Raw genomic sequence first — 20,460 nt, forward strand, 5'->3', positions numbered from 1 at the left:
CCTTTGTCCTGGCCCAGGTGTGAAGGCAGGCTTCACCACAGAGATGAAGCCTGGTTAGATGACATCATCATCAGCTGCTGTATCTCACTTGGCATCTGCTTGATCCATGAATTAAGTTTGCATCTGTAGGCAGACCCTGATTGTGGTTTCCCCAGGTCCAAAACCAGTCTTTTCCTTTAGCATCTGGATATTGGGTGACATAAACTCATCTCCCTCTTCTGAAAACACTCTGCCTGTCTCCCACCTGGGCTCAGAGCAAGCAGTAGGTGGATGTGTTTTTATGGAAGCATAAAAAAGATGTGAGAGTTTTGCCAATTATTCACCCTAAAAGCCAAAGAAAAAGATCTCTAAATATTTGTTTTTAAAATAGTAGCAAACTAAACCCCTATTTTAATTGGTGTTCTTTGCAGCAGTTTTAGTAATGTCTGGTTTAAATACTAGGGGAGGGAAGGTATTTGAAAAACTGGTCACAGCAAAATATATTTTCCTCACCTTGTTTGTATAATATTCTCCTAATTCCTTTTAAATAGGCACAACATCATTTAAAGATATTTCCTGCAAAATGTAATTACTTAGAATGGAGACCTTTAATGCAGATATTAAAAATCAATGACTGCATTTGTGGTTTTAAATTATACTGTTTAACATTGTTTGTGTTGAGTAATGCCTGCATTGCTTTGTATTTGCATAATACACTCCATTTTTCCTCCTCCCGTGGTGGAAGACAAGTTTTGTGTCATTTGCTGACTTCTTAATGTAACTTTAAAAGACTTTAGAAAAAGTGTATTCAGAAGTTGTATATATGAGCTATAACAGCCGGTGTGGGGAAAAAAGAAAGCAAGGCAATAATGATGTAGTGCCAGCTACTATATCATCTGTCTAAAACACCTCTCATCAGCTAATCACAGCTCTCCAAAAACCTTGATTCTGGAATTGGTTTATATTTTAAGCAAGCCTGAATTTTTATTTTAAGAAATTTTAATTTTAATGTATATTATTTGCATTTCAGTTTCAAAGACAATTTTATGTACACATCGAGCATTAAAATAGTTTTCTCCATTGAATTCCCAGTGCAGCTGCTGATTTGTTTCTCTTTGCCAAGTTCATTGTTAGTTTGCTTTGTACTGAACTTCATTATGTGAATTTATGTACAATGGGATACTTCGACCCAAAATAATTGCGTAAGGCATTGTATTGCCAGTTTCAGTACCTTGGCACTTTGTATTACTGGTAGGATCTCTGGATACAAATACTAGCATTTTCCAAAAATTGATATGCAACACTAGTTGCTCACAGCTCTGATTGAATGTTTTCAGTGTAGCATATCAAGAATATTCTAATATTTATGAGCACATTCAGCAGAAGTTTGCTTTACAAAATCTTTTCGAGTGCTGCACTGAATACAGTGGCAACTCCTTAAGTTGATGACTACATTTAGGTTAAGCCCACACTTTTATTTTCAGGTTCAACACATTGAACATTATAAACACATCTGTCTCTCGGTCCTCTTCTACAAAGCACAGAAAAAGAGAGGTGTTAATAATATAATACTGACTGGTTTATTATTTCAGTTTAATTTCTTTAGTATAAACAAGATGTGCTTGGTAAGTGTGAGGCAGAGGATAAAATAGTGGCCTGAAAACATTAACTTGCTTAGGGCTGTGGGCAAATCATTACCCTGACTCCTGCTGTGCTTTTCCCACTCATAAGGTGGGAATAGTGACCTTTGTTTTTCTGACAGCTTCTTTAACTTCACAGACAGAAGGGTGCTTAAAGAAGAACTAATTTAGGGGGTTATTTTCTTTTAAAAAACAGTGTTGACAAGTATACAGTGCCTGAAATTTGGGAAGAGCGTTTCAGGGATGAGAATCTGTGAATCTGTGCACTTTAAATATCCATTGACAACAAACCTCAAATATTGTGTAATTTCCAGCCCTCTCGTCTTTCATTTCTTGAGGCTTACTCAGTAATTTTTTCACTTCTTAGTTCTCCAAACTGAATGCTCTGCTTTCAAAGCAAGTTCATTTGCTTTTCTCATGAGAAGAATGTAGAATAAATCAAATCTGATCAGATTTTTGGTTACTTTCAAAACTATATCATGAGGTAGCAATTTGATCAGTGCATGCTGGAGTGGAAATCCAGGCAATGAAACAGTGATGTTTTAAATGTGCACTACAGAGACATTTTCTGCTATTGTGTTGTTTCATGCCCATAAGTGAATTACAGTAAAATTTACTGTCTTACCTTAAAGGAGTAACATTTCTCATGGAAAAATTAAGGGTTACTTCTTCCATGAGTTTTCATACCATGGCCAGTAGCAAGAGTTAGATTATGGGGAGGTTTCATTCTACTTTAATGGACTTTAGATTTTGGCAGGAACTAACTTGAATTGTTCAAATTGGTCATGGGGATACTGAAGCACTAAAGTCAACAAAGCCTGCATCCACATCAGGCATCATCCTTTCACTTTGATGTCTGGGATACAGTTATAATGGGCAATAACAAAGTGCCCTAAATCTCCATAGGTTTTGCTTTAAATTGTGTGCTGCTCCTGGGAGAATATATTCCATTGTATTTACTCTCCTGTTTATCTGTATAAAATTTGTGTGAGTTTTGGCTGAGTGTGTCTCAGAAGAGAACTGTTACAAAATGCACAGAGTTCAAGAGATTCTGGCAGAGGAGTTTGGAGGGAGATACTGTACCACTTGCTTGCACTTGATACAGCATTTCCTGTGTAAATTTATCTGAAAAATATTATTTTTTTTAAAGAAATGGTAATATTTCATATTCTTTGTTAAAAATCAGCCAAGATACATGTGCCAATGGTTGATAAGAACTACTCTCATCAGTTGAGGTCCTTCCATCAATTGCATTTGGGTTTGGATCGGGCTCTGATGTATAATTTAAGAGTAAATTGCTAAACATGTTGCAGAACGTCCTGGAAAATTCTGGGAAATGTTTATATGTCAGAGATAGTTGAGTCTCCTTCTGCTGCATTGCAAGCTCATCTGAGGACACCAAGTGAAGGCTGTCATTTAAATCACTTCACTGTTTGAATTCCTAACTTCTGCCCCCCCTGCTCCTTTTTTTTTTTTTTTTTTTTTTTTTTAATTGTAGAAAGCTTTTGCCACAGCTTGTGGCCAGGAGAGGGGAAGGTATTTTTCTGGGATATGGCATGTATTTGTCATCCAGTAGCTGAAGGCCTGTGTTAGATAAGCCAGTCAGGAACCTTCCTGCTTGCCACTTTTTCTCCTCTTTCTGCTAAGCCCTTGTGTCACCATCAGTCCCAAGTCATCTAACTGGTAACATCTCTAGTGCTATTATCAAGGCACATTTTATTCCTTGCTTCCTTCCTGGCCAGCACAATGAGTGCTGAGGGAATAGCAAGGGTTACCTCATACCTCAAGCATGAACATGACATGATGAAACATGGCTTGAGCCTCCTGCTGCAGCAGCTCCTGGCCAGTTCTCTGAAACAGCTGTGCTTTGGATGAGTTTTTTTGCCTTTGCTGATCTTTTTGCAGTGATCAACCTGAGAAATAGCTGCTTAATGCACACAAATATCTTTTAAACTGTTTCAATAAATGTCATATTTTAAGAAACCTAGCCCAGTTCCATTGTTGATGTTCATAGCTGCCATTGTCTTGGATAGACAACTTTGCACATAACTTCATAGGCAATTAATAATTCCTTTTCCTAAGAAAAAGTGATTTTTTTTTTAATAGTAGTTGCATGACACACTTCTCCAGTGTATGCCTATCCAAGTTAGTTGTTATTCTTTAGGACATAATGTTAGCTTCTTGGTGAATCATCTCTTTTTTTTCTTTTTGTCAGTGCTTTCAGATCCTTATATTCATTTCCAATGACTGTCATTAAGATTGTCTTAATTGAAAGAACATTTGCTGTAACTTCAGCAGCTGTTCTTCTGCAGTATAAAATCATGGTAATTGTTTGTGTTAGTTCAGCACAAGGTCTCTGTGATGGAAAGCAAATGGTCCCTGTTAATAGGTGGTATCTGCCTGCAATCCTGTCGCCCACGAGCTGGAATATGAGATACGCTATTGAGTGTGTGAAATGAAAAACAAAAATCACTTCTGAACTCTGATTTTGCTTGTTTCTGTGACTTATTTTTCTAAAACTGCATATCTTATCTTTGAGTTCCTGTCTAGTTGACTGGTTGGATTTGTGACTCAGTTGCCAAGTCACTGGAATAAGCTTATTTGTATAACACTCAGGATAACCCTGGGTGATTTACAGATGCATGAAATAAAAAGCAGTTTCCCATCACTACAATATGTACCATTTAAAGAAGGCTTTCAGACATGCACATCTCCCTCATTTTCAGAGCTTCTTTTTGTGGTTTCCCAATTAAAAACCATCATTTCTATTAGAAGATAGAACTTAAATTAGCAACTACTGGATGCTATATTCTCTCTATCCTTTTGCTGTGCCACTTCTGCTTATTAATTCCAAAGATGTGTGTACCTGTACCTCTGCACAGACCTTGTTTTATCAGGACTGCCTGTGATCTCAGCCGAGGTGCTGTCACTGGTGTTCAGCTGGCAGTTCTCGGTGTGCACACACAAGACAGGCAATACTTTGGGGCAGCCAAAGGGTGATGCTAAAGCTGCTTTGCCCCTCTCAGTGTGGAAGTGTGAGGTGTGTGCCTGTGGGTGTGTTTGTGTGAGAGTCGTGACCAGGAAATGTGAGGGTGTTGTTTCTAAGGTACAGAGTTACTGCCCTTGTTCATTTGTGGTCTGGTCATCGTAATACCTTTTAGTGAGTGGTGAGCAATGATGTAATTCAAGTGGCATGTTTTAAACTAGCAAATCTAGTTTGAAGGCTTCTGCTCATTTTGTGGAAACCCTGGCACCTACTGTATTAAATAAAATCTGAAGTCTTTAAATGGCTGTTAATTTTTGCCTTCATCTCAGTGACTCTAAATTTCTGGAAATTTTATGTCTAGACATTGTCTCTGTTCAGAGGCATGATTTCCCTTTCCTGGCTCTTGCTGCTTATGGAAGATGTTTCAGCCCTCTTGCAGAGGTGTTGCTTCTCTCATTCTGTTCACTGCTCCAATTTCAATGGTGCTGTTGTGGCTTTCAGCAGTTTCTCAACTATTTCCATTATTTGAGTTCTGATACAGCTGGGTGCCACCTTCTCTTCTTTGAGGGAGGTTCTGAAAATGTTCTCTAGAAGCTATAAGTCTGTCTGTAGACATCTTCAGCTGAGTGTAGTAAAGGGCAAGTGTTCATTTGTCTTCAGAGATTCTTGTATTTCATTTATGTGTTGGTATCTCAAGCCAATACAAAAATTTCGGACCACTGAGTGTGATCGGATATTCTGTCTACACCCGACAGCAGTTAGAGAGAGTTAGAGCAATATGCAGCAGTGTTTGAAGTAAATGGGAGTTCAAAGAGTGGCTCATGAAACTTTAAATACTGGTGAGGACTTGCAGCAAAAATCTGTGGATCTTTTAACTAGGGGATCAGGTCTTCAGTGTTAGCCAGAGGAGCGCATTAGGAAGAACATCCTAATACTGTATGGGGTTTTTTTCTTTCCTCTCTGACAACTCCTGACATATCTTGCATCAATTTCTTTGATTTATTCTGCAGTTTATGACAGGAGAATTCAAGAGTAGGAAAAGCTACCATGTTTTTTTTGAGGGGGTTGGTTTTGTTTGTTTTTGTGTGTGTTTGTTTTTCTTAACAGCTCAGAGTACTGTGGTATATTCAAAAAAGCAGGGCCAGCTCTCCCTCCTTTTTCCTGTCCAGACAAGTCCTCTGTTGCCTTTATTTCTTTTCCATGATTTTTTATATTTTAAAAAGCTGATTTTTATTTTTTTTAAGCTGAACGTTTCCTGCTTCCTAAGTTCCTAAGTTGAAAGCTTGAGCAGTGCTTAACAAAAGATGAAGCAGAGCTGTTTTTGTTCTTCCCTTTCTAAGACAAAAGAGTGTAAATTAAACTGAAATATGTACACATACATATATTAATATGAAAAAATCTTCTAAGACTTTTGTACCATATAATCTTTTCACTGCAGCAAAAAGACACTATAAATAATTCACCTGTGACTTCATAACACTTTTGTATCTGAATTCTTTTTCTTTAGGTTTTCTTAGTATTTTGGTGGGAACCTCAGAAATTATTCCAGAGTTTTCTGGTTATTTTAAAGCCTTCTGATAATGTCCTTCTTCTTTTTACTTGGTCAGTAAATTCGGGTTATTGAGGTAGTCCAGAAATAGCTATAATACATTTATTAAATGATAACATAGGTGTATTAAGCTTCTGTATTAAATAATGTGAAGTATTTGGCAGAAATTGTAGAACAAAAGAGCTGAGGCTGCTGAAGAAATGTCACATTCTTCTGTTGGTTTGTCCAAGAAAAACAATTTGTTGTACAGCAGCAAATAATCTGCATTATCAAATCTGTCCCGTTCTGTCAGGAGCTGGGTGCCCTTCATTTCCTTTTGAAGCCAGAAGGGATTCAACATGTTGCAGCTCAGGCTGTGCTGAATACTAATGTCTTGATAGCTGGTAGATCATTAGTATTTATTTGTAAAATGGAAGCAAAATTAGTTTTGACCTTTAGAGCTAAGTCAAAAGGTTAATCCATGTCCATTTCCAATTTGGTGCATTAATTGCTCCCTGTCCTAATTGTGTGTAGGACAATATTTTCTGTTTGTTTCAGAGGTAAGTCAAACTGTAGGTGGTGCTTTGCATTCATAATTTTGTCGTTTGTTTTACTTACAAGTGAAGTCCAAATCACTGAATGTATCTTCATGGATTCTGTTTAAATAAATAGATAAATAAATCACTCAGTATTTCTGGGTTTTTCACAAATCAATGCATTCATTCTTCCTAAAGCTAGTGGGATGTGGTGTTCTTTTTGATACACAGAGGATAAAAATAAGATTATGCATTTTTTGCTTATTCAGATATTAGTATTCTTGGCAGCTCTGAATATGGGGGAAAAACACCAGCATGAAATTAATAACTGTTTTTGTTTCTGTCCTAGCTACACTGTACACATCCTGCATTTTGCTGGGTATATTCCTCAACAGCAGTGTACCAATATTCTTTGAGCTCTTTGTGGAGACAGTCTACCCTGTTCCAGAAGGAATAAGCTGTGGAGTTGTCACCTTTTTGAGTAATGTGTTCATGGGAGTCCTTTTGCTTTTCCTCACATTTTACCATACAGGTAAGAAATATAACCCACTTGAAAAATTTAGTTCTCCTTAAGGACATACCTTTGTCAGTGAAAGGAAGGATTTGCACACACAATTTCTGTTATTAACCAAATGTTTGAATCCAAGCAAGGGCAGCAAGGAGGGAGAATTTTAATTATTCTTTTCTATAGGCATGCTTATAAAAATAAAATTACTTAGATGCGAGATAATTCTACTTGAATCTGCTGTAGCCAGAAACCACCAAGGTACACACTGTCATGATATTTCATAAAGGCCTGGGTAACATGACCATTAATAATGTTTGTGCCTGTGGGTGTTCAGAACCACAGTAAAGCTCCCCCAGTCTCATGGTCTTGGGTAGAACTGTACTGCCCAGGAGGGGCAGTGCAGAAATGCCCCAGTTAAAGCCAGCTCTGTTCCAGCTCTGAGCCTAATCCAGCTCAACAGGATTCCACTTCATGTTTTTGTCAATTTCTTCAGACTTTCTTGTCTCTCAAGTATTATATGCTTCCTCCTAACTCGTAATCATAACTTAAAACTTGTTGTTTAGTAGACTTGAACACATATTATTACTCTAAGCTGTAAAATAAGAACCCAGCTTGCTTTCAAGGGGAAGTGGTCTTTGTTAATGGTTTTCAAAGACACAGATTTTTTCTTTGTATTTTGTCATTGTGGTAAGCATTTACTTCATGGTGTAATGTTTGTAAATCATTAGAAAATGTGGACTTTTATATATTAATACTTCTTAGGATGTTTTATTTTGTAACTAAGAGAAGAGTGCCAAATTTCAGATTGAATCCTGCTAGAAATTATCAAGGTTTCAACCTGGGGCAAGCAGGATGACAGGGTTGTTCCAAATTGTGGTCTGTGAACACAAATGGAGACAAATTATTATTTATTTTTTTTTTAATACTGATGCTTAACTGTGTCCTTGTAACATCTGAATGCCCTCTGGGCTAGCCTTGAGTGATGTGAGAGCTGGTCTTTATGTTTTAAAGGATACTTTTGCCATTAATTGGTGTGCACTCTTTTCACACATACTATTGTTTCTGACATCTGTACCTGAGCTGGGAAGATGCCACAGAATATTCTGAGAATTTTTTCAGTGTTTGGCATTGTTTCCTTTCTCTATTTCTTCAAAAGGAAAGAAAATAAAGTAATTTGTGCTTAGGAAAATCCATTCTTTAATAGAAAGTATGAGAGAGTGTGTGGTCACTGGGGGGGATGAGTGCCAGGAGTGCTATTGCCTCCTCTGATTAAAAAAATCCGTTGGAAGGTAGATAATGATCTTAATCATTTGCTTTCATTTGATTCAAATACATGCTCTAATGGCATTTAAGAAGCTTACAGATAAATCAGAACTCAGTCAAATTCATCTTGTTCCCTTGGTCTTTCCTTTTAGACCAAATAATCTTACAATAGTTTTCATTCCAATTTCTCTTTTTCTCCTTGTACTGATATTGCAAATGCTGTGAAAGACCCAAACCCTGGAAGCTTTTCAGTGCACTGAAGATTTTGGTTCTGCTAGCGGAGTGGGGATGTAAACTTTCCTAAAGCTCAGCCTTGCTGCTAGTGCTGTGCCTCAAAGCTGCAACCTCTGGATGAGGTTCCCTTTGCTTTTCTGCAGGGAAAAACAAAAGGAAACTGGCCTTTGGCTTCACGCGATTGATGCGTTCCCTGTATCGCCAGTGCTGTCACAAATTCTGGATCACAAAAGACATGAAGGATTCCCAAGTTAAATTTTGTCTTTTAGGATATTTGAGTTAAAGTCTGTTTAATCCAGTTAAAGAGGAATGTTATAAGGAAAATAATAACAAAACATTTGCCTGTTGACTTTTGGCGTCACATAACAGTCTTCTCCAAGCCTAGGAAAATTTTCCTATGGTATTAGTAATATTACTGCCTAAACAAATCCGTAAGGGTTTTTAGTGGATCAGGGAGAGTGTTGTTGAAAGTCACAGGTTTTGGAAGGTTGATTTTTCAGGCTTTCTGACTTTTGTCCATCCCATTGTTTAAAATAAATCATGCTTTTTCTTTCAGCAATGTAAATTACAGATTTAAGAAAGTAGCAATGATGAAGCCTTGATTTTGATTAACTCAGACCTGGAGGGAGAGTTTAGATTCTATAAAATTAAACAAGATAAATAATAATAATAATAGTAATAACGGAAAATTTAAAAAATAAGTAAAACGCTATGCAGTGAAATAAATGTTTCTTTAGTACATTGACACATTAAAAAAAACTGTGTTGTACTTGTTTGAAAAAAAAAACATGCATCAAACTTCTAATTATTAGTCAAATATCAGATGATAGGATTTCTTGAGTACAGAACACAGGCTTTTAAGAGCAGCATGTTATGTTGAACAGCTGAAAAGAGGCTTCTGAGGACCTGTTTTTGGAATGACTTTTAAATTGAATTGATCGTATTGTGCACAAGTTTCTTCCAAGGAATTGGTTTTCCCTCCTTATACGATGTAGCAGGTTTGATTCAAAATCAAACCCAGTTTCTTCCTATGCTTTTAATTTTAGTTCTCAATCCATAGAAATCAAGGGACTAATGAGCAGAGTCTTTGGAAGTGGTTTATTCTCCATTAGCAATGATAGATTTTATTTTCCCCTCCGCTCTCTTCATTGGCAGGTTGAATAAGGAGGATTTACATTAGCTGGAGGCATTGGTTATAAATATATTTAATTTAAGGCGTCCATGGTGGAGGCTCACAGACCGCGTTAACCATCCATCAATCGAGAGCTGTCAGGATTTTGTCAGAACACAGCAATTGCCTTCAAGCCTGCCATCAGTCCAGGTTTTGGTCATTCTAAACACAGAACATGTTTGATAACTGAGGCTGGGTCTCTGTTCCGCTTTTACAGAGTTTTCCTGGTTCAACTGGTGCCTGCCAGGGTCGTGTCTGCTCAGCCTGCTCCTCATCCTGTGCTTCCGCGAGTCCTACGACAGACTCTATCTCGACGTCGTTGTCTCCGTGTGATCACCCTGGGCTGGTGAGGGCGTGGAAGAGACTGGGAGTCGGCTTTGCAGTCTGCACATCTGCCTGGATTTGCACAGCTGAACAGCAGAAAAACAAAAAAATTTCAAGACTTAATCATGGCTTTATGTAGAGAGGGTGAGGGATGGGTTGTTCTTACGTTCAAGACCATCTTGATTTGCCACAGATGTGGAACTGGAGTGGTGACGGTGACACTGAAATGCACAAAGAGAATCTCTCTGCTGTCCAGGTCCCTGTGCCAGGGCTGGGGCTCTCTGTTGAGGAGGCTGTTGATGTAGCAGTGAGGTGTATGTTGTGTGTGTGTGTGTGTGCCTGTGTGCTGACTCACGGTTATACACACCAGGGTACCAGTAATCTTTGGAGTCTTTTATCAGAATAAAAATAGGGAATAATCTTAACAAAAGGAAAAAGATAAGAAAACAAAAATCTTTTCTTCAAGATCTCTTTAAAGTCACTAGTCGTTTATATATTGAATGTCCATTAAACTGTTGAGCTAAAATGATTTGGTTCTTGTACACTACATTTACATTCTAATAAAGTGGGTTCTGATATAAGACACTGGTACCAGGGTTTTTAGCCATACTAAATATCCCAAATAATCCTTGCAGTGTTATTAGAGGTGTTTGTTACCACCCTGGAGCACAAGTAAACTTTAGCTGCCACTGAATCCCAACCTGCACCCACAGTCATCTCTGAAATGCCACCATGGTTCCATATGGTTCTCCAGAATATGGAGCATCTGTGGTATACTGGAGTGTCACTCTAGGTAAACGTTGCTGTTCTAAAGGCCACCACTGTGTCACCTTTCCATCCTCCATCTCCAGTACTGCTTTATTTACTGTTTGTGCCACTGAATACTGTGGGTGTGGATGTCTGAGTCCTGCTAGTTCTCTCCTGATACTCTAAGATGTGTTTGGTTTTTAGGATTAGTTTATGACTGAGGGTGCCTAAACAATATTGCTTGTAACCCAAGTCTTGAGAAATCACTGTTTCCTAAAAAAAAACCTTTCTAGTTGAGGAGGTGCATTGATGGCAACATGACAATGATTTTGACAGTGGAGAGTAACTCATGAGTTCTGGCATAATATGGGAAATTATTGCCAGCTCTTTTTATCAGTACTAATCTGTGGTCGTTCTGGCCCTTTCCTGAACATAAGTATTAAAGACATTTTGAAGAGTTTTTTAAATCAATTTTTAAACCTGCTAATGATTTCTTAATTATATTCTTAGATTTAAGTTCAGCATAATTTAAAATATTTCCATGTGTGTGTGTGTGTGTTCTGTGCTTTGTGTTATGGGGGTGTGTTTGTGTGTATGGGGGCGTGCATATTTATATCAATGTATTCACAAATAAAACTTATATATATAAGAGATACATATATATATATAAGTTGTGCAAGGGTGTGTGTTTCCCTAGGTTTACTGCAGGTGATGCTGTCTGGGGAAGGTGATGTGCCCTTGTTTGTAACCAAGCCAGTCACTGCCGTCAGTGGGAACGTGTCGTGTGCGCTCTGCGACAGGGATTCCTTTCAGGGCCTGAATGCTCTCCTGTCCTGGCAGTTCTATGGCAGGGGGTGGGTGCATGTGTTGGAGGGGGCTCTGCATCTCTAGAAGTTGAATCGAGCACCCCCTGCTCCTTTGTGGGACACCAACATGGTAAGCTCACTCAAATAAACCCAGAAGTACCTTTGAGGGACAGATCTGTTCCTTCTGCCTGCTCTCCTTTTGCAGAGAGAATACAACTCTAAGACTTAACTCAGGAGTGTATCTGTGCAGTAAAATAAAACAAGCTGTTCCGGCTTTCATGTTTTCAGAGCAGTTGATGTACTTACTGTAGTAACTGAAAATGGATTTAGCTCATTGCCTATATCAGCTCTAAATGATCTTTCCTGTCTTGAAGCAGGCTCTTTTTGTAGTGGAGCTAACCTGCATAGGTTACGGGTTACAAACCTGTACAAACAAAATCAGTCCAACCAGCACATTCTGGTCCACTGGCATCATCCCTTACTTTTTACATGAGTGATGTTAACTGTCCAGCTTCTTTTTCTATGTTTTAGTGCCTGGATTAATGTCAATATCCGGTAGCTGCTGCTACCTATTGTCTTCTGAAACCAAGAATCGCTTGCCAAGAGTCTGGAGATGCATTGTCATGGCAGGACTGCAAGCTCAGATGGCTCTTCAGAGCTCTGTTTCTGCAATTTACTGTAGCTATATAAGGATTAAAATTGCTCAGCTCAGGCACTGTCCTGAGTGACAAAGATTTCTAATCATTTCACTGTCCGGACTATTTTAAGATGGAGAAGTATTTTACACAGTATTCAGACTATAACCTATTCTTCCTCTGTTCCAGAAGGCATCAAACGATTCAAAATATTTTTCAGTGCTTCCAGATGCAGGCTTTCCGTAGTCAGGGGAGAAGAGTGAACCTCTTGTTTTAAACGCTGTTAATTGTTTTTCTGAGTCAGTGTGAATGGCTCACTGTGACTCTGATGCTTTGGTAGCTGTTTCACTGTGTCATGGGTTGACTGTGGGTGGACACCACGTGCCCACCAAAGCTGCTCTGTCATTGCCTTCCTCAGATGGGCAGGGGAGAGAAAATACAACGGAAAGCTCTTGAGTTGAGGTAAGAACAGGGAGAGATCACTCACTAGTTACCATCATGGGCAGGACAACTTGGGGAAACTAGTTTAATTTACTAGCAATCATATCACAGTAGGATAATGAGAAATAAAACCTAATCTTGAAAACACCTTGCCCCCCATCCCTCCCTTCTTTCCAGGCTTAACTTTACTTGTGGTTCTCTCTTCCTCCTCCCCTCAGCAGCACAGAGGGACAGGGAATGGGAGCTGTGGTCAGACCATCACACATCCCATCCCCCAAGGATTCCTCACATTCTTCCCCTGCTCCAGCATGGGGTCTCTCCCAGGGGAGACAATCCTCCATGAATTTCACCAGTGTGGGCACAGACCTTTGGGAACAATCCTGCCAGCAAACCTGTTCCAGCCTGGGCTTCTCTCTCCATTGTGCCACAGGTCCTGCCAGGAATCTGCTTCAGCAGCTTTCCCACAGGCCCACAGCCTCCTTTGGGCATCCAGCTGCGTGACATGGGGTTCTCCACAGGCTGCAGGTGGATCTCTGCTCCCCATGGGCTGCAGGGACACAGCTGCCTCACCATGGTCTGCATCCCAGGCTGCAGGGGAATCTCTGCTCAGGTGCCTGGAGCAGCTCCTGCCCCTCCCTCTGCACTCAACCTGGCTACTCCTCTTTCCAGCTGCAATGGCTGCTGTGCAGTAACTTCCTTTCTGTTCTTTTCCTTCCCATCCCAGAGGTACCACCATGGCTGGTGGGTTCAGCCTTGGCAGTGCCAGTGCTCTGTTTGGAGCCTGGCTGGTGTTGACTCTGTCACTCATGGGGAAGCTCCCAGCTGCTCCTCACGGACACCACCCCTGCAACCCCTCGCTGCCAAAGCCTTGCCATGCAGAGCCCATGCCCTGTGCCTGCCTGGCACTGCAGGGTGGTGGGAATTAAAGCCATCAGTGCCTCTGCACCAAAGCAGGACCTTCTCCAGGGCTGGGCAGCCCAGCCGAGCCCTGCTGGAAACCTGCGCCGGGTTCACAGGCACTGTTCCACAGTCGGGGCTCAACCTGAGCTCCCAGCAACTCGCATGGAAATCTGCCCAAGTGAAAGTCAAAGGATTGCTCCCAAATTACTTGAAGTTGTGCAGGACATAGCTGCATTCCACACACACAATGTTCAAGCTTGGGATTTTATTAGATTAGCCAGTCTGGTTTAGAATGGAGGTGAGGATTTTAAATGTGCTTGCTGAGATCTCTGAAAAACATTTTATCCCCATCTGTGCCCCACAGCAGCATCCTTCTGTGGAGGAGCAGTCCATTTCATGTCACTAACAGAACTCAACCCATAGTAGTATTTTTTGGATAAGCATTATCACTTAGTCCACTCTTGTATGGATTTAGCAAGAGTCCAAGCTGCCAGGCTACCTGCACTTTGTTAGAAGTTTGAATTTGAAGTGCATGGAGAGTCCTTAGCCATGCAGATGCGATTAGCAGTAGTGCAGAATAGGCTCAAAACAGTTAAATGTTTTTCTTAATAATGAAAGTTTGAAGTCTCTCCAACTTGAAGCAGTCACAGCATTGGCTGCTGTGTGGCCTGTGACTTGCCAGCAGAGGAAGGCGCCCTGAGAAGCCCCGGAATTCCCTTCTCTTTGTGGCCTGTAAGCTCATGGCCCTGAAGAACGTCTTCCCCAGCAGTGCTGAGTCCCTTAACACACAGGTAATTGTGTTGTGGTTTATATTGGGAATGATGGGAAGGATGCTCCATAGTGAGCCCTCTCTCCTAATGGTTAATTTTAAACATAGGCTGCTCCTCAGTGACACCCTTGGTTCAGCTTCCAGTGCTGCTGGCTCTCCTTTTCCTGAGCTGTGGAGCTGTGCAGGCTCCACTTACAGCATTGGTAACTGCTGTTACCCATTAACTTCCTCTGGAATCCTTTTCCCTCTCTTGGGGCAGCCTGCTCCCCTGAGCTGGAGGTGTGGAGAAGAGCTTCCTTGCTTCCAGAGCAGTTTTACAGGGAAGGGTTGGCTGACCATGTTCTTAATGTACATAAGAATAGGGACTTTTTAGAAAATGATGCCAGTTGGAAGAAAGCGCAGGCCCAAAGGATTCTGCACATATTGTGAACAGATAATCTGTTACAAGCAGACTGTGATTTACCTGAAACCTACGATTTTAGCTCCCACACCTAGAAACGCCAAGCGGATGGGCACTGTGTGTGTCAGGTATTCAGGCTCACAGCATCCCAAATTCCCATATATCTGACAGAGCTGAAAGGAGTTGTAGTGGGACGACTTGATTCTTGGAATGGGTTGGAAAACCCCGGACTCTGTCAGTGTTTGTAGTGGTAACTTGGAGAGAGCAACAGGTTGGATTGAGTAACAAGTGCCCAGTTCAGGGGGCATTTCAGTGCCAAAATATTGCATTGGACTGATCAAGTCCATATAAAATTTGAAATTTTGTGGTGACAGGGATGTTAATGCTGGGCTTGTTCTACAGTAAACTGAGCAAGTGACTGTGTGGCCTTGCACTGCAACATAAACAAGCTGCACTGATTGATGTGCAAGTATTGGCTGTTACAAGAAAGGGAAACGTGATTTAATTGTCAGGAGTGACTGAAATATGAATGGGAATTACATAGTTTGCACAGTGGATATAAATGCTCTGTAATGGTGTGACAGCAGGGCTCTAATTGTTTATTTCTTCTGTTGGGTCACTCCAAAATTAGTAAGTATCTCTGACAAAGGCATTTTTATGTTTCATTAGTTTTGAGGAGGTTCCTTTTATGCTAAGTATGGACATTATAATTACTTGGCAAGACAACTGCTGCAGTGGTGTGGAAACCTACACCAATTCTGGGTATTGATTTGGTATTTGATATTGGTGCTGCCATTCTCAGGGTTGTTAAAGCACCACATGGGAAGAGCAGGGATGTGGAGTGTTCAAGGAGGTTGCTGTGTGTGTGAATGCACAGCTGTGCAAAGGCAGATGCCAACCCTGCCAAAATACACAAGAACTTTGTCACCTTCTGTGGGTCCCGCCATTCCAGCTGTGCGGGGAGAAGAGGAAAATGCTGCCTTGCTGCTGCCTTCTTTCCAACAGAGAGGCAGCCAGGCAGCCTCCAGGCTTGCTGCTTCACATCAGGGGATCATAACCATCAAGGCCGACTCCATTCACTTCCCTCAGCCGTGATTGCTGTGAGGTGGGTTGTGTGTGGCACAGGAATATCTGCCTTGCTTCCTCCAGGAGTGTCACTTCAGCTGGCAGAGAATTGCCCCAGAGCAGGCACAGCCCCAGTGAAGTCAGAAGAAGATGTCAATCTGCTTACAATTTTTGCAGTTTGTGTTTCAAGACAGATGAAACTAATAAATAAAGGAAGAAATGTAACTCTGTCCAAAGTTTTGACAAGCAAAAGCAAATATTTGCACAGATGTGCTGGCTCCTGCCAATAACTTGGGATTGCAATGTTTTTGGATCAATTCATGCCCCTCACAGCCTCAGCACTATTTCTTCACTGCTCAGCCCCAGCAGCACCGTGGGAAGCTCTAAGGCCTGGTGGAGGGCAGGGATTTCAGCACAGAGGGAGAAGGGAAGCGCTGCGCCAGGATGCCCAGGAGGGGGAATGTTTGGGCACCTGGGTTATGTGCACAGGAGGGGTGTCTACTTCAGCCCAGTTGTTTCAGAGCCTCATTTTTTCCTTCCTCAAGGATGAGTTTTTGACCTTAATTTTCTATTTGTGATGGGGTTTGTGCCACAGGGACAGCTGCACACAGGTGGCGGCACACGATGTAGAAGTGCTGGTTTTCCAAGGTGCAGCAGAGAAGGCAGGTGGGACTTGCTCTCTGCAATAACAGCTTTTCTCTGCACGGTCTCTCTCCCCACTGGCTTCCTCCATGTGATTTATCATCTTGTTGCATCTGGACAGACTCACTGCACTCACTTTGTATTGCTACATGAAGATAATACTACCAGCAAAACCTTTTTTCTTTATGGGAAGATTTTCCCTTCAGGCTGAGGCCACTTCTCCAGCCTTAGTCCATGTGTTTGTCAAAGCCACAACAACCCCAAGCCCATGTTTTCCTTCACAGAGGGGATGTGCAGGTTTGTGTGGGACAAGTCAGGGAGCTTGGGGAAGGACTGCTTGGGGCTTGGGGTGCCCACCCATGCCAGGGGAGGGGAGGGGGACGCTCCATGTCCCTCCCCAGCAGGGACACCCTGAACGTGCAATATAAACTAGAGTTGTGTTCTCTGCCCCCTCCCTGCCCACAGCTCTTCTGTGTGCCCTGACCTTTCTGCTGCCACCTGGGCTGAGCCAGCCCAGCAGAGCTGCAGGGTGTCCCCAGGGGCAGCCTGCCATCAGCTCCTGCTCCTGTGGGACAATAATGCATTTTCCAGACTTATTTCTTTTCTCTGCCTATGATATTTGCTACATAAAAATATCTTTTTTCCCTACTATGTTTAATGTCTTCCGCTGTGCATTTTAGAAAGAAGTACTTGATAAGGTCATAAAAACAGCTTTTAATTAAGGGACACGCCTAACAGTTGGGGTTTTTTGAACTGCATGAACATATGGAAAAGGAAGAGGGTTTTACATGTTGGAGAGCATCTTTGTAAACTATCCTCGACTTGTAAGACTGTTCAGTTTTACTGGAGTTTGTATGCGTTTTACTTTTGTAATTTTTTAAGTGATTTGATAGAATTTTATTTTAGGGCAAAGTCTACATTTTGTATGCGATATTCCGATGTGGTGTATTTTTATTTTTGAGAAAATAATGTTGAAACCACTATATACTTGTCAATGTAACATATCCACTGTGTAATTTCTATTTAAAACTGGACTCTGACCATGAAGTGCGTGTTATTTTACATACTGGTTGTTGCACATTAAAGAGGTTACTCAGTTTGTTGCCATCACTGTTCATCACTTCCGAGAAAGCACAAGGGAGTAGTTTATTTCTGCCATAATGCTGCCAAAAAACACTGCAGATACTGCTACAAAATGGGGGTTGTTTGGTCTAAATGAATGTAGCCTCATCCAGTCTCCCAGCCCAGCCAGTGAAAGATTTCCGTGGCTTTAGTGAGGTTTTGGGGCGAGGGTCTGGCACTGCTGGTGTGGCCCTTGGTCTCCTCCAGCAGGGAGGGGAGCGAGGGAAGGGAAGGGCCTGGCGGTGGTGGCAGCCTCTGCAGCCCCACCTCATCATCACAGCTCTGATTTCACACCCTGATCCCTCCAGGCTCAGGATGCTGCAGGCCAGTTGATTTTGCTGGCTCCCACCATCACTGTCTCTGTTGGGGCTTTTAGAAAGGAGAGCCTTTGCAATATCCTTCCATGTGTTTATCCTGCATTTAATTGAAGTGGACCCTACCCGGCATCTCTTGATCCATGTTTATTTTCTAGGACCAGCTCTTCAAGAACGCCCTGACTATTTACCAGGGCAAGTTTAAAATAGCCTCACATCCTATTAGTGCTGGGAAGAAATCTGTCAACTCTCATGTCATGGAATATCTGGGCCCCACTATTCTTAGCAACAGTCTCTTTCCAGGCTATATATGGGAGCTTAAAGCGCCTCTAATGATACAGTTCCCAGTTGTATTTATCTTTGCAGTGTTACAGAAATCTCCATCCTTAGGGGGATGAGAACTGAGGGTCTGTCTCAGGGCCCTGATGTAGTTTTCTGTGTGTTGGTGAAGTCCCTCTGCTCATTCTTTCTCAAGTTTTTTTTCCCCCATTTTCTGTTTTATCTTTGCTGTTGTTGAAGTCTGCTGGTTTCCTGGCACATAAATGACATTTATTCTGTCTTCCCTGAGAGTGCCGGGTGCTGGCATCTCCCTCCTCAGCTGTGCTGCAGTTGCACATGGGGGAGCAGCTGGGCCGGGGCCAGCTGGTTGAAAGCTCTTGGTGCCATGCCCAGATGTGCCCAGATGTGGGTGAGCTCTCCCAGATACCTCATGTCTAACGACCGTGGGACCAGCAGAGGCTGGGCAAAAGATTGGGGCCACTTGTGAATGCTGGGTCTGTGTGTTTTGGCATCTTTGGGCTGCAGCCCAGCACCAAGGATGCTGATGCTGGGAAACAAGAGCAGCAGCACCCCAAGGCACAGGTGGACCTGCCTTTACCCTCCGGCTGTGGGTCACGAGAGCTGAGCAGCTGCAGGGCTTCATCTGCTCCAGGAGCATGATTTGGGCTCACATCAGGAACTTGGGACACAAGGCATTCACCTTTACACAAGCCACAGATGTTACTCTGTACCCACCATCATGTGAACACAAATTTCCATCCAGGGATTTGGTTTGGTTTGGTTTGGGGTTTTTTTTGCCACGACTTGAGTTTGAGCCTACAGAGGGGAAGGTCCAGAGCGTGCACCATGCCAGGATTCCTCATGCCAGCTGCCAGCAGCAGCACATTCTCCCAGTGCAGGCCAGCCACTCACTGAAATCATCCTTGGCTAAGGGCTGCAAAAACCACCTTAACCCTTCTGGAGTCACACGAGCATGGGAGCGGGGCCCCACAGCCCTGGGAGGCTTTGCAGGTCCCACAGTGAGGTTTCCCTTCGGGAGCTTTCTTGCTTTGCTCCATTTCTTTGCTCTGGATCTGCAGGCAGGTCCCAGGGCTGGGGAAGCTCTGCCGGGGGCACCACGATGGGCTGGACTCCTTCCATCCGTCTGTGTGTCCATCCCTCTGCTCGGCCACAGACGGACAGCCACGGTGAGCCCCCGGCTCAGGCACTACAAGGAGCGGGCAGGGGACACAAGCTCGCCACGGGCAGCACCGGGGTGGGGTTCAGGCGAGCACGGGCAGGGGAAATGCCGGCAGCCAAGGAGCTGCCCCGCCGTGCTCTGAACCTGGAACTCCTCCCGGGGCTCCCCTAAACCTGCCTTTGACTGCAGAGCTGAGGGTCGGGATCGTGGCTTTACGGCTGAGTTTTGGTGCTGGAAGAGCAAAGGGTGATGATGGTGGCAAGGGAAAGGTGGCTCTGAAGGGCTTGTGGTGAGTGGATGAGCAGCGGGAGTGTGAACACACATCACACACACAGATCAGCGCAGCTCACACAGAAATGCCTTCACTGCCTCTGATGTGCAGAAAAAAACGTTTGGAGAGAGATTTTCAGCATAGGCCTGAGCCCATGGCAGGCACTGCAGCCCGGCCCACCTCGTACACCCAGTGTGGTGGAGGTGATTTTACCTTGGCTGGGGTGGGGTCTGGGGCTCTGGGCTGGCGTGCAGAAGTGATGCTCAGAGTCCAAGTTTGTACCTGTTCACTCTAGACCCTCCTTGGATCCAGCAGCTCCAGGCACGGTGGGGCCTGCCAGGGACTGAGCTGCTCCCCAGGACAGGCAGCTCTGCCAGGCAGGGAGGTTGGTCTCCTCCAGCGCCAAAGGAGTGATGGATCAGCAGAAGACAGCAGTAATTGCCAGGAGGCTTTCAGGCAGAAAGCAAGGCTTTCGCTTGAGGACAGGCTGATGTAAGTCAGCATGTAAATTGGGGACAACATAAAAATAATTCCAGCCAAGCTCACAGGAAGAAACCTATGAACAAAAAAATGTTGTAGCTAAGAAATGTGAAAACAGAAAACAATAATGTGGCTCCTGGCAGGGTAATAAAAGTGTATCAGCATTGTGCCTGCTCTCTCATACAGATCGCTTGCTCGTGACAGTAAATTAAGTACTGCCAAAATGGGAACAGTTTTCTC

General features: G+C 42.7%; 1 protein-coding gene across 1 annotated transcript in view; it reads left to right on the plus strand.

Annotated features, from left to right (window-relative positions):
* SLC49A4 (solute carrier family 49 member 4) overlaps positions 1 to 17,673 on the plus strand; it is a 70,774-nt gene extending 53,101 nt beyond the window's left edge. The window contains exons 8-9 of the mRNA XM_066190261.1: positions 7,019 to 7,201; positions 10,063 to 17,673. Of these exons, the coding sequence (XP_066046358.1) occupies positions 7,019 to 7,201; positions 10,063 to 10,178 (299 nt within the window). The 3' untranslated portion in view covers positions 10,179 to 17,673. The remainder of the gene's footprint in view (positions 1 to 7,018; positions 7,202 to 10,062) is intronic.
* Positions 17,674 to 20,460: the final 2,787 nt, after the last annotated feature.

The sequence above is a fragment of the Chamaea fasciata genome, unplaced genomic scaffold (assembly GCF_029207755.1).
Source record: "Chamaea fasciata isolate MVZ Bird 193981 ecotype frontalis unplaced genomic scaffold, bChaFas1.0.hap1 SCAF_8, whole genome shotgun sequence".
Lineage (NCBI taxonomy): Eukaryota > Metazoa > Chordata > Aves > Passeriformes > Sylviidae > Chamaea > Chamaea fasciata.